Here is a 14,734-nt window from a genome sequence, read left to right as displayed (position 1 = left end):
GTTTCCGTGTGGACGGGCCCTTATTCTTAACATGTTATCGATCTTTTACTGTACTATAAACTCCCGCTGTCTATACACGTAGCATATGTTAAATTAAATCAATAGAGACTCGCTTGGAATCAACTGAGAATTGTTATCAGCATTTTTCTTAAAACTTCACAAAACCTTTGTAATGACAAATAATGAACCGTTATTAAACATAAGAATATGCAACAATAATACATACCGACGATGCTTCGTATAGCATAAGATGTAAACGGTTATTCGCTCATGTAAACGGACAGTATGCTTCGCTGTTTCCTAGGTAACGTACTTCCAACAGATATCGAACATGACTTCTTCTCTCCACCTGCTGCGTCTCACCAAGATACCATCGCCCACTAGTGGTGGTATTATGAACTTACTAAACTATAAAACAAAACTATGGTAACAGAACAGATAGGGATATTGATGTAGTGATTTTCATGACTCAAGTCATGTTTTTCTGTGTTATTATTAGTAGTAGTTAAGGTGATTGAGTGCTGTATTTCAGTGTTTTACTTCTTTGTGTATATATATTTTAATAAAGACCCTGTTATTCTCAGTCCTTCATATAGCCCGTGAGTTTTTTTTTTTTTTTTTTGGGGGGGGGGGGGGGGGGGGTGCCCTTTTTTCAGGTCAGAGCAACTGCCCCTCAAAATTCCTGTGCACGTCCCTGCAGCCCAGTCACCTCCTACATTTAAAAGAATAAATAAATAGTCTGGACCTTCAAAAATTTCTCTTCAGTATTGTCTTCAAAAAACAGTGCAACCATCGTACCGTTAGCCTCATAGCATAACTGCATAAGTCATATTTTAACATTTTCGGAAAACAAGAAAAAACACAATTTTTAGCAGGCACATTGGTATTTTTTAACAGTGGATAGTGTAGCCAGCTCTTTTAATTTATCTCTTCTTTCCTCCTTCCACTCTCTGGGGGATCATAGCGTTGTCCCAATGAAAGCAGTAGTCTCTTTTTTCTGCGTTAGCCTACGAGAGCCTGGCTGCTTTCAATTCTGGAAAAGGAATTTACCACCCTCTGTAAAACGTGAGGTGTTTGTCCTTGTCTAATTGCTGGATAACGTCATACTCCACTTGTCCCGGATGACCTCCAGTTTTCAGCTTTTTGTCCTTGAGTTCCTCCCAGTAATGGCTCCAGTTTCCATCGCTGTCTGCTCCGAAACCAAACACATGGACCTGTGAAAAGGAAAATGAACATATAACATTAATTAACATTAATAAATGATTATGCAAATATAGTGGACAAACCATTCTGGAAAAAAAAAACATAGCAAAAGACAAAAACATCAGATTTCTGTGAAACGATGAGGAAACTTTATCTCACAGTAATTCATGTAACACATAAATTTAATATGTATGTTTTTTTCTCCATTTTGTTCCATTTTGCCAGTTTGAAGGCGCTTCAAGTGTGTGATCTATCAGTGGCGACGCAGTGTTTTAACAACTTGCGCTAGATGAGAGCGGATACCTGCTGTCTTAAGATGGACAGCGTACACACATGTTCATTGTCGGTTGACCTAATTTTCTGCCATTTACTTGGGTGAGGGGAGGATTCAAAGGCGGTTTAAAGGCCTTTATATAGTGCGACAGTCAAGTAACAGCCAATCCTCAGCCACACAGCACAAGTAGTGGTTGCTGAACATGGGTTATACCCTCCCTGACAAGAACAGAAGCCACTGTGCATTGACGTGTAAAGCGCCTCAAAACCTCGTATGGAGGAAGTCAGGGTCTATCATTTTCCACTATGTGAATTTTTTCCTTCAGTATGGTGACATCAGGAAGGGGTCGCTTGGCGTGTGGCTAAATATAAACTTTGCAAAAGCTCACTGTCCAAACATTTAACCTCAAATCTTCTGTTCTGTTGTACTCAAGTCCACTGCTGAGTAAGATAAGGTAGTAGTTGACAATGTCTGAATGAAGATTCATGCAGGTCACAGCATATCTGAGTGCTAAGTCCATTTGCCTTTGTTTTATGTGACAAACATATTGAGCTGCTCACCTTGGATTACTTATTCAGAAACCAAGGACTTTTTCAACTTCGCAAAGGCAGCTCCATTTCAAAGACTGAACTTACCTCATGGCAAATGTTCAGTGCAAGAGCCACAGTTAAAAAGCCAGTGGATGGATACCGGCCCTTCGTTCTCAGCCACGTGTTGTCAGCGTATCTTATGAAAGCCGGGTTGATCACCGTCACCTGTTGACAATCAGAATCGGCCTTTAAACTCACACGGGTCGCTACCTTTGCAGGCGGTGAAGCGCTTAATGGTACTCACCAAATCCTTGTTGAATACTATTTTTGGTTTTAGTGCCGTGTTGGACCTGTCGGGGACAGCATGAAATGACAAATTCAAATACTAGCCCTTGACACACCATCCAAAAGCTCATCACGCAGATGTGACCTGTGGGCCTGTTCAAGGAGATTCTAATTTGCATAATGCATTTTATGTGAAACTCTACAGCAACATACACAACCATCCATGTTTTTTCCAAGGACAGTTCATTCATTATTTCACCCATGTCCTCCCTGCTTTAACTCCCCCTGACTTCTGACGGGTAAGCTTGTTCAACTGAAGATTACAAGCAGCTTATTGTTTTCTACTGTACCTGGGGGAACGTGAATTAAAGTTCAGGGTTTCACACCAGAAATGGATGACAGGCAGACTCGCTGCCTAACGTGCTGGTTTGCTTTGGATATAAATTATGCATTGCAAGGAGAGGCACAATGTGTCAAGAGACAGCAGGCAACTGCGGTAATGTGCTATGTTTTGAATGACAGTCGAAGTCCTCCCTAAGGGGCCCCCCACCTGACACAGTTCTACCATCTCAATTACATTACGTGCTGTGCGCCTGACTTTTTAATATGAGCACGACAACGGTGCCAATGTCAAACTGATTAGAGGTGGGAGAGAATGACAAAGAGGAAGAGGAGAAAGGGAAGCACATAATAGATAGTATTAATAAAACTAAATAGTTTAGTGCTAGTCTAGTCTTGACAATAGGGGATTGACAGGATTAAAATAACTACAGTGTGTCTAGCTCTGGTCCTAGCTAGTCCAACAGGAATTGCTCCTACACTGAAAAAAGGGGAAAAGGGGGATTGTTCAATTTACATGTATACATTCCGTATAGAAGACATGATTGAGTTATGTTCTCCTCTGAACATGCTTCAATCATGTACAAACCCTTAAATCTTGGTGGATGCAAAATCTGCAAGTCTCAGTCATGTTAAGAAAACAGAAAATAGTTATGTTTCCTCTTTAAACTCCGCCCCCTCAGAAAACTTCTGCAGGAATTTTGGCCACCATCTTTTCACCCTCACTGGACAAACTGAAGTCGACATGAAGAGTTATGGACAAGGTAAGGACAATTAAAACTCATCAAATGTTTGTCAGATTTCAGGGTAGTCACTTTAGACGTATAGTTTTCATAAAGCCGATGGTTTTATCAGCCAGGAACATTGAGCAACATGAATAAGACGATGTTAGCTAACATTTACTGGAGTTTACGTTTAGTGGAGAGGGGAGGGTCATAACCGCCCTTAGCCTGCGGAGTCATATCCGCGGTCGCGAGGTGTGGAAAGTCAAAGTCGCCCTGAAAAGTTTTGGGGAAAAACTCATTCTTGAAAAACTGCTACGGCTACCTTTAGTTTACTGCAGATTTTTACAGTGGACGCCCCTACTCGGCCGAAGTCCATCCACGTTATCCGTTGAGAGAAAATTGTTACCATGATGAGTTATAGTCAGCCTTAAGGAGAAAAAAAAACTTTCGGTGGCCCTGAAGGTCAAAACGCAACATTTCACAAGACACAACAACATTTGGAAATGGTTGGAACAACCAACACTTCTTGTTTCCGATTGGACAGAACCCGACAGTGTAACGTCATTTCCTGTTTATACTTCACTTTGTCCGTGCACGAATTTTAAACTGCATTGGAATAAATGGAGGACGAAATGGCATTAATAGATTATTATAAAATATTCAGAGGGATTCAGAGATTTGTATATTATTTGTGCAGACATTCAGTATAATGTTTCAAGTTTATCTAATGTGTTTTGTTTGATCTCACTTTGTTACTTCTGTGCGCTCTGCAGGCAGAAGATGAAGCCCTCGTTCCAAGGATCCATTGAGGAGACCGTGGTGGGGGAATATATGTCGTTAGACATGATGCCACCAGTAAACCTGAAGACATTGTGGTCGTCTTGGAAGGCCAGATGGTACTGCATGATCTGGACAACATTGCATTAGATGCTGCCATGTTATTTTGTATGCTTTGAACCTCAGCTACCCTCCTGAACTGAAGTATTTTTTGAAGTGCTTCAGAAAGTTGTGATGAAGCTGGGCAGAATCACGCTCTCTAAGAAAGCTCAAGTCCTCAAAAACAGACTCTGTGAGTGAGCAAATACTTGCACTGCCTTTTATTTATACTTTCTTTATCTGTGGCATATATGCTGTGTTTTCATTTCTTCCAAAATGTACCTTGCAGTGTTCTTTGACAAAATAAAATCACTAGTAAAAAGTAAAAGTTTTTCTTTATGTCTTATTTGTTTTTGGAAATTTCATGATAAATGCTGTAAATAAGAGCTTAGGTTGGGTCAGACAGAAGGATGTACAAAATGGATTTATTTAAGTAACAGAAATTAGTGCACAGAAATAATTTTATCATGCAATGGATGAGCAAAGTATGCAGAAGCTTTATAACTTAATAGTGTAAGATTTACTTGTCCGGGTCAAGTAGATTTAACAGAACAACAGTGTGTGTAATTTATGTAAAAAACTTATGTTGCTTTAACAGATGCTAATTGAATATAACAAGAATAAAAAAGCTTTAAAGTAACATTTAAAAAAATTATGTTGGTTTAACATAGAGTAATTGAATACACTTAACATTAAAGAAAATTGTTGAATTAACATACAAAAGTCATGTTTCTTTAACAAAAAGTAATTCAGTATATTTAATGTAACTAAATCATTTTAAGGAAACATAACTTTAATATGTGCAACCGATGTACATACTTTTTTCATGTAGATCCAACAGCCTTTTTTTTTTCCAGTGTACTAACTGGATGTGGAAGACAGGAATCCATGTGATGAATATAACTAAATGTAAATAACTAGCGCCTGTTAGCTCCTCCTTGTCTCACTATCGGTCAGTTATTAGAGCCGTGTACAGTTTCCTCATGTGCTGAATATGAAGCCTTTACTGTGAAAGTTTATTTTTCTCCTTAAGGCTGATATAACTCATAATGTTTTCGGATAATGTGGATGGACTTCGGCCAAGTAGGGGCGTCCACTGTAAAAATCTGCAGTAAACTAAAGGCAGCCGTAGTTGTTTCCCCAAAACTTTTCAGGGCGACTTTGACTTTCCACACCTCGTAACCGCGGATATGACTCCGCAGGCTAAGGGCGGTTATGACCCTCCCCTCTCCACTAAACGTAAACTCCAGTAAATGTTAGCTAACATCGTCTTATTGATGTTGCTCAATGTTCCTGGCTGATAAAACCATCGGCTTTATAAAAACTATACGTCTAAAGCGACTTCCTTGAAATCTGACAAACATTTGATACATTTTAATTGTGCTTACCTTGTCCATAACTCTCCAAGTCGACTTCAATTTGTCCAGTGAGGGTGAAAAGACGGCGGCCAAAATTCCTGCAGAAGTTTTCTGAGGGGGCGGAGTTTAAAGAGGAAACATAACTAGGACGAGATGGCATTAATAGAGGAATATTTTGAAAGAGGACATACATATAATGTCATTCTTAATATGCTTTCAACCCATCATGACATTAGCATGTCCCTTTGAACCCTGAAAGCACGGTTGAAGGAGTTAGGACTGAGGAGACGGGGCAACTACGTCCTCATTGTGCGTCCCTTCGGCCTCTTTAAATATTGCCAATGTCTTTCCACAAGACATGCAGAAATCTGGCAACGACTCATACTTCTTTCCACAGTGTGGACAGTACATGTTGTCTGCTTTCAAAGCACATCACAGTGTCTACACTTCCGCGTAGCTGACCATTCACAAAGTGTCATTTCTTGACTGGCAGCAAAACAACCAATCACATTAACTTATGTTTTAGCACGATGGGTTCTGTCCAATCAGAAACAAGAAGTGTCGTTCCTATCCTTTCTGTAATTTGTAATGTTGTTGTGTTTTCTGGAATGTTGTCGTGTTTTGTGAAATGTTGTTTTGTTTTGACCTTCAGGGCCACCGTAAGTAAGTCCTTGATAGAGAGATAAACTGATGTACTGAGATAAGCTATTCTGCATGTATGGCTGTATCACCTCGGCAGATTACAGGGACTGGCTGTATAAATCTGAATGGTAATGAAAACAATTGATGTGAAGCTTCACTAAAGCCGTGTGTAAAATCGACTAAATCGCATAGAAGCTTAATTTTGTCAAGGTAAATAATATTGTAAACAAGGGCCATAATTAGAAAATGAAGTGATCAAATAAGTATTTTTCTGTCTGTGATAATTCCTGTTTTCAGGTAAATGCAGAATTTAAGCACATTACCACCATGCCCCTGCAATCGAGATTTCTCACACAGCTGGATGTGCTATCTGACAAACTTCTGAAGCTATTTGAAAAGAAAGGCGGGCAGATTGGCAAGAGTCTACAGAGCTTTTTGGCACACCTGACTCAAGTAAGAATGCTTTTTTTTTTTGAAAAACATACTGATTTGACATTGTACACACTTGATTGAAGAAAAAGGATTCTACACTAATGTCTTGCTGTACTTATGCCCCTTGATGTTGAGCAGGAATGCATCCTCAAGGGGCTGTGTGTTTACCTCAATGAGGACCCAGCAAATCTTGTAAGAGTACATGGTGAGTATAATTGTACAGAGATTTGTATATTATTAGTGTAGACATTCAGTATAATGCTTCAAGTGCATATATTTAATGTATTTAGTTTGATCTCACTTTGTTACTTTTGTGACTGTGTGCTCTGCAGGCAGAAGATGAAGCCATCGTTCCAAGGATCCATTGGAGACCATGGTAGGAATATATGTCGTTAGACATGATGCCACCAGTAAACCAGAAGACATTGAGGTTGTCTTGGAAGGCCAGATGGTACTGCATGATCTGGACAACATTGCATTAGATGCTGCCATGTTATTTGGCCTAATGTATGCTTTGAACCTCAGCTACCCTCCTGAACTGAAGTATTTTTTAAAGTGCTTCAGAAAGTTGTGATGAAACTGGGCGAAAACACAGAAGACAAGAGTCGTTAAAGAACCATTCATAGGGAAGAGGACAGGGACAAAAACAGTCCCCCCTCAACAAGTACCCAGTCGTTAATGGAAATTAGCTGCACCAGTTTCTGGTTATTGGCATAACAAGCAAGTTTTTTCAGGAGGAGTTCCTATTTAAACCTCAGACTTTCCACCAGTCCCCTAGAACTGAAGAAGCTACTCGGATGAGTGGTGAAACGTCTTCTTTAAAAATCTACAAGTCCAGTTGCCTTTTTTGAACCTTTTTTGGATTTAATAGTGTAACATTTACTTGTCCGGGTCAGGTAGATTTAACAGAACAACAGTGTGTGTAATTTATGTAAAAAAACTTATGTTGCTTCAACAGATGCTAATTGAATATAACAAGCATAAAAAAAGCCCTCTAACTTGGCTTCCCTTGTCACGCAGAATGACACAGAATGACACAGAATGACACGCAGGACGATCTATTCCCCTGAGGAAATTCTTTTAGGTGTCTGGTTACTTGCCACTCTACTGCCTCCGTTACTGAGTTTTAATAATGCATTGAATTATGTTTAGCACATATATTATCTCTATTCATTCGTATTATTGTCCCTGTTGTGATGCCCTGTTTACCGCATTACATTAAACACACCTTATTGCAAACTGGGACAGCTCACTTATACATATAATTTAATACAGTCTAAAATGAAAACCTGAAAAGAAGGGGACTCACGTTCCATGAAATCCAGTCGCCATGGCCTGTGTGAGCCACTCTATATCCCGTGTCTTGAATGGAGCCATCACAAAGTGAGTGTTGTTGTCTAAATTCACAGCACTCTCTGGATACATGACACGATGAGTTGTTCTGGTCCCGACATCTTCTTCGTAGCCTTCAATGCGACCTCTGTTAATTCTGAACAGCACAGGGGGAATCATTTCACTGCTGGATATCTTTTTAAAAAGAGGCCCAAGTTTAAATATGATTTTCTTCTTGGTGAATATTTACCTGATTACATAATCATGGAAATCTATCAGAGGTCCATTACGTGATCCCTTCAAGTTACCAGAATTTCCCACCACAGCACAGGTCTTGCAGCCGCCACTGCTGGGTTTTACAAGCCCTGGGGTGGTTGGGAATATCTGTAACAGTCTGTTCACTGCTTGGTTATATTTGTTGTAGTCTCCTCTTTCATTCTGTAAGAGCTGGTGGAGACAGATGCAGACTGTTTATCTGGACTGGCACACAGGCGCATTTCCATCCACCGACTTCAACAACGCAGAGGAACTCTGTCCTTACCTTCCACCATTTGAAATCATCCTCCGAGAGGTTGTGGTTCGCAGAGAAAAGCATCTCAACGGGGGGTTTTATGGGGTGCGAACACAGACGATTGTTTGGAGATAAACAGGTGTCACAGAGGTTTCGATCGTCAACAGTGAACTGAAAACTGAACTCAGTGAATCCTCTTAAAACCAAGAATTCAACAAGAATACCTGTGATGCACAGGACTAAAAATTTCATCTTCCTCTTTGGCATAATTCTAGATGTGTGACACTTGTGGTCAGGGAAACGGCTCCGGTCTGTGACGACAAAGGGTACAGGAAATTTACACAGTGAGCAAGAACTGAGGAAATAACCGTCACTGGTTCAGAAAAGGAAGGACACATATAATCCATGTATATGAAGTCATCTTTACAGTCTGTAAGTCTGTGGTCAGAAGAAGATGAAAATGAGAAAAGAGGAAGACGAAGAATGAATAATAATATTAATATAGAACAGTAATAATGATAATAAGAAGAAGATGGTGAAGAAAACGAAGAAGAGAAAAAAGAATAGAAGATGAAATAATACAATGATATTAAGAAAAAGAAGAAGGCTACAGTTTTATTGGCATGAAGTGTCAATCATTAACCAACATATTAAGCTGATAAGCATATGCTTCATCCTACTCCTTTTCGGACATGTTGGGTTCACATTATTATTTTTGTTTTGACTATTCTTATTGTTGTTTTGACTATTCTTAATGGATTTGTTTGTTTTCAGTTTAGTTTGTTATGTTACTCGCACATGTTCGAAATAAAATGAAACTGAACTTGACTGAAGCTGACATCTCTGACTTTCCGACTTTCTGTTGGCATGTTAGCTTGTGTGCGGGTTCACAGAGCAGACATAGCAGCAGTTCAACATTAGCGAATCCGATTGAAAGTGCTTTGACTCTGTCTGGAGCGAGCCCAAGTGTTAATATTTAACACGTCTCCGCCAGTTCCTGTCTGTTAACTGCTGGATTACGACGCGCTGCTAATTTAGCTGTATGAGTTAACCGGTTATCTTAACTGGCTGTGGGCCTGTGGCTTTATAAGTGTGTTAGGGTGCAGTCATGCTCGTGCTGGGACGTAAACATTAGCTAAGGTCAGTCCAGATGGTGTGTGTGTAATGTCAGTTAAGGTTTGTTCGTTATAGTTTGTAGACACAACAATCAAACTGAGCACTTCTTCTCGGGCTCAGTACACGCCCGCTGCTTTAGACAGTGGTCATAACTGACCCAGTCAGAGGTGGTCCTGGCTAGATTTACACCCTGGGCGAACCAGCCCTTGGCGCCCCCCCCCCCCCCCCCAAAAAAAAACCCGCCACCAACAATATATTATATTATTTGTATTATTTTATTATATATAATCTTAAATACAAAAAGGTAACAAGAACAGAGAAAAAACAAGATAAATAACTGAAATACAGCATATAAACACCAATGTAAATTGCACAAATCCTTCATCACAGGATCTAATAACCATGCTTGAAAAATCCCTGAAGAAAGCTAACAAAATAAATAAATAAAAAACTACATAAAAAAAAAAAAGATTCCTGCAGTAAACTATTTCGTATGTTACATAGTTTTGTTTTGCAGCATCCTAATACCATCCGTTTCTCCTCTTCTTCTTTTCTTCTATTTCTGAACTGGGCACCTGATGGCTTCTTTGGTCTTTTACTTTGATCCATGATGAAGATGAAGTCTCGACATCATTAACTTTTGCATTACCTTTTGCCAACACCGTCCATTCGCCCGTCAATCAGCCGGAGTTACGTGAGTGACGTAGATGACGGCACAGATTTATTTTATTTTTTTTTTTTCATTTTTCACATAGGTATATGGGTCTATGTTAATTTTTGGAATGAAATACAGTTTATTTGGAAGCAGTTTGTGTTGTGTGGCCTGGGATCAGTCTATCCCTCGCCCCCCTCCTCCTTGCCTCTTCTGACACACACACAACCTGTATGACTCTCAGCAGCAAGTTGACGTGACAATGAGGGCGCTCCAGCGCCCACTCCACTAACTTGACATGGAAATGAGCGGTAGTCTAGAAAACTGGCGAGTTTTGTTTTGAGTTTTTTTTTTTTTTGTTTTTTTGAGGGCGCCCTCACATAGATTGCGCCCTGGGCGGTCGCCCACATTGCCCATAGCAAAAACCGGCCCTGGACCCAGTAGAGAAAAGGGAATTACAGTCCGAGTGAAGCGCTGGAGCAGCGGGCCAGTCCACGCGGTAAGCACGGAAGTCGAGCGCTGCCGTCGTACTTTTCTAAAATATCATGTTATAATAGCCGCCACAACCGTACATTACACTCAATAATTTTTATACTTATTTATAACTACAGTATTTTGATAAATGCTGACGCCTGGCACAGATTAGTGACTTTACCCAGTTTGGTTTATTTCATGCAGGTGGTATGACCCTAAATACTAAAACAAACAAACCAGCAAAGAAGAAAGGAGACAGGTGGGTACTGCTTTCATTTAGACATTCAAAAATGCAAGTCAGATTAATTAGTGATGCTTATCCTTAAGTAATACATTTTGTCTGAATAAGGAGTTTTTCATAGACACTGCTGTCTGTTTTAATACACTAATCTGGAAACATTATTGAAACAGTATTAATCAGTTCATCATTTAATCTTGTTTAGATATGAAGGACATGAGAATGTGGTAACACATGACTGTTAAAATTGTTCTGATTTAATACATTTTTTATGTTTACTTTTTTTCCATATAGCCTGCCTTAGGTGGTGTCTGTGACAGTGAAGTTGGTGGCAGGTAGAAAAGAGGTACCCTCTGTCACCAAGACTGTATTGGCCACCAGGGTACCAGATAACTGTCTTACCCAGCCAGACAAACTCAGCAGCAGCCACAGCTTTTCGTCCCACAACACCTCCTCCCTCACTGCTGCTTTGTTGATAAGAAGCTTTCTCAGTAGACTGGACCAAAATCCTTCCGAGACGGTATTGTCACTCTTAGTAATTTTTATTTCATGTTTATTTTTGTGTCTTAGTTTGATTCACCATTGCAAAATTATTACATTAAAAACCTTTGTAAAAAAAAATGATGATAAATGTGACAAATGTTTTTGGTATTGTCATAGAATATAGGCAACTGTTTGGTGTTTCCAAAACAGATTCAGACTGTACAAAAAGATTTAAAGACTGTACAACATAGGTGACTGAACAGTCTTAATATAATACATTTTACACTTGTTTTTATTTCTATCACTGGATTTAAATATATATGATGACGAATAATAACAATGATAAATAATTAGTAACATCTCAGTGGGCAGGTTGCTAATCCCAAATACTTCAACATTAGACATTACAATAGCTGGTCACTGTCTCTTTTAGTCTAATTTATTGTTCTCCTGTATTTTTTTTAAGTGTCTACTGGAAGAGGGATGTAGTGGATGTGTAAGTTCTACACTTTTGTCTCTCCAAAACGAGGCCAGCTATTAAAGCATCATAGATTAAAGCATCGTGGCTTCACAAGAACCTCCCCAATACCATGTCTTCATCAGCAGTGTATCTGCACATTCAAATTTGGTAAACCCCATTTAAAAACTAAGTATATGTGGTGCTAAAGAGATATTCTGACCTTTTATTTATCTACCCCCCCCCCCCCCATTCAGCCAAACTCAACCTTTGATGTTTTCTTTCTCGAAAAGTTTCCGAATGAACAGCATGTTGATTATTATTGTTGTTGTTTACAGATACTGAAATAAAAAACATGTTTGTAATGCCATTTTGTGAATTCTTATTTTTAACTTAGCTAAACTAAGGTATGTTAAGTGCATTTATTTAAAATTAAGTACTGCTCTCTTACTTTGGCACAGTATATTAAGTTAATGTGACTTATCTTTATTGAGTTTCGGTCAAGTTGAGTTTACTTAAAGAAATTTAGGAAACCGATTACCTTGGGAAAAGTAAGTAAACAAACTTAATTGTGTGAAATTATTATATTTAAAGGTGCAGTAGGCAACTTTTATAAAACTAACTTTCTGTCATATTTGTTGAAACTGACCCTATGTTCAAGTATAATTGCATGAAGCAGGTAATTTAAAAAAAAAAAATCGGCTCCTCTGGCCCCTCCTAGAGCCTGTAGCGCGATTTGCAAGACATCCACCGCTCCACATTCAGATGCACCAATCACGTCCAGGGGTGTATCTAACAGAGTGTCAATCACTGCTCATGGACACGCATTTCATAGCGCCCTCCCCTCCCTCCACCACCTCGCACCACTTGTCCGCGGGCGTGTAGAAGGAGCCGGGACATAATCCTCCTCCGAGCCCTGTGCCTCAGCTTCACTCTCAAACGTCTAACCACATCAACAGGTAGCGGTCATATATCTACCACATAGCAAATTAATAAATCTAAACTGTGGAATAAAACGCCACAATGAATGCTTCTAACTGTTACTGATAGCAAACATCACCGATGTAGGCTACTTTCAGAAACATCCTAACCTTGGTTTTGTCCTAAAGTTGACTATTGCTAAATATTTTGACCTAAAATTATTTAGCAATAACGAAGGGTATTATAAAAACTATTTTGTTGTTGTTACGTCGGTGTGTTCCATGCTAGTTTGTTTACTCGCTCTCTCTCGGTTCTCTGCTCGTGCACAGTATTCCAGGGCCAATATGCACGCGCTCTATCGTGCACAGCTCTCCCTTGTGGGGGGAGGGGCTTGGGAGACCGTCTTGGGCTTCAGCGGAAAGTGGGGAGGGACTGAGAAGTTCTCGATGTTCACATTTTTTGGCTAAGTCCTGGATCTTCGCAATCCTGCCTGCTGCACCTTTAAGTGAGCTGTACTTGTTTTTGAAGTTGTAAGAACTTAATGTATTTCAGTACAGTTAAATTCAAATCAAGTTGTTGCAACTCAGATACTTTGTGTCACATGAACTTGCCAAAACAAGGGACATCACTTGGAATTTGTAATATACTTCACTTGAGGTATCTTAGTGTAATCCACTTCAAACAAGTACAGCTCACTTAAATCTAATAATTTCACACTACTTCACACAATTAAGTTTGTTTACTTACTTTTCCCAAGGTAATCGATTTTCTAAATTTCTTTAAGTAAACTCAACTTGTTAGAATTTACGGTGTAGGTAATAAAATATAAATAACATATTTCAAAAAGAAATACAATTAATTTTTTCCCTTACCTGATGAGTAAATGCGTTTCTGGTCCAACCGGCACTATATAAGTGTGGCAGTACTGACTGTTGGTTAAACTGGCGTCTGATGACTCGATATAAATCCTCCAAGGATTTTTTTTTCTAGAATGTGATTGGTGGCCTGCACCTGGGCTGCAGGTGTGGAGGGGTGGGGTTTGATTGGCAGCAACACAACTGAAGAACAATGTTCTGCCCAGGTGTTGTTGTTTTTCTCCATTACATGGTTATATCTTGAATAAATGTGTCCTAAGAAGAAAACTTTGAACGGATTTTTTTATTTATTTATTTTTCTTTTGTCCACTAGTAAAAGGAATTGGTCTCCAACTAGATCCCATTTATTCATTTATAAAATCCAGCCAAAGTAAGAAAAAAAAATGTGAGAATATTTTTCTCCTCTCTTTCAACATTTGTACACTGACTCCTTCCCGCGGTTGCTCGTCTCATTTGTCCTCCTCAGTGAGAAAAAGACAATCGGTGTGTAAATCCGCTACCTAAACGGGCAGGCTGAGTTTGACCAGCACCGGGCGACGTGATAAGGACTTGTGGCGCTATATTGAAAAGTCATGGAGCAAAGGAAGAAGTTGGCTAAGATGCTGAACAACACTGGCTCCAGTTTGAAATAATTAAGAACAAAACAAATAACATCTTAGGGAAGGATATGCGTAATACGGAATTTAAAGCGGTCCTCTTTAACGGCAACTTAAAGACTTTTGATTATAATGGATGTAATCAAACAAACCTGCACGTCAGATAGAAATGGACGGATGGAAGTGTTACTGGTGTTCTAAAAGTGGAACAAGCAAGCGCACCTGTGCAACCATATTTTTATTAGGGGGAATTCAGTTAATCAGTTAAGAAAAGGAAAAACACATGAAGCTCTTCTGAATTCCTCAGGGTAACTGCCTTTTCTGTGTGAAAAATCAAGAGTGTATTGCATTTTTACAAAGCATGGCTCCAAGGACGAAATTTTGATTTCAGAAGTGGGGGGGACACAAGTATTTT

The 14,734-nt window shown here is 39.4% G+C and overlaps 1 protein-coding gene across 1 annotated transcript; it reads right to left on the bottom strand.

The window, feature by feature from the left end:
• Positions 1 to 687: 687 nt before the first annotated feature.
• LOC311501300 (CMP-N-acetylneuraminate-beta-galactosamide-alpha-2,3-sialyltransferase 1-like) lies at positions 688 to 9,784 on the bottom strand. The gene is made up of 6 exons (XM_084563025.1): positions 8,538 to 9,784; positions 8,247 to 8,443; positions 7,974 to 8,153; positions 2,312 to 2,357; positions 2,113 to 2,232; positions 688 to 1,214 (listed from the first exon to the last, which is right to left on the bottom strand). The coding sequence occupies exons 1-6, from the start codon at positions 8,772 to 8,774 to the stop codon at positions 1,047 to 1,049; spliced, it is 948 nt and encodes a 315-aa protein (XP_084419151.1). The 5' UTR covers positions 8,775 to 9,784; the 3' UTR covers positions 688 to 1,046.
• Between the last annotated feature and the right edge of the window lie 4,950 nt (positions 9,785 to 14,734).

Source organism: Chelon labrosus (assembly GCF_963514085.1).
Source record: "Chelon labrosus genome assembly, chromosome: 16".
Classification (NCBI taxonomy): domain Eukaryota; kingdom Metazoa; phylum Chordata; class Actinopteri; order Mugiliformes; family Mugilidae; genus Chelon; species Chelon labrosus.
The sequence above is the reverse complement of the archived record's forward strand: the minus strand, read 5'-3'. Positions and strand labels throughout refer to the sequence as shown.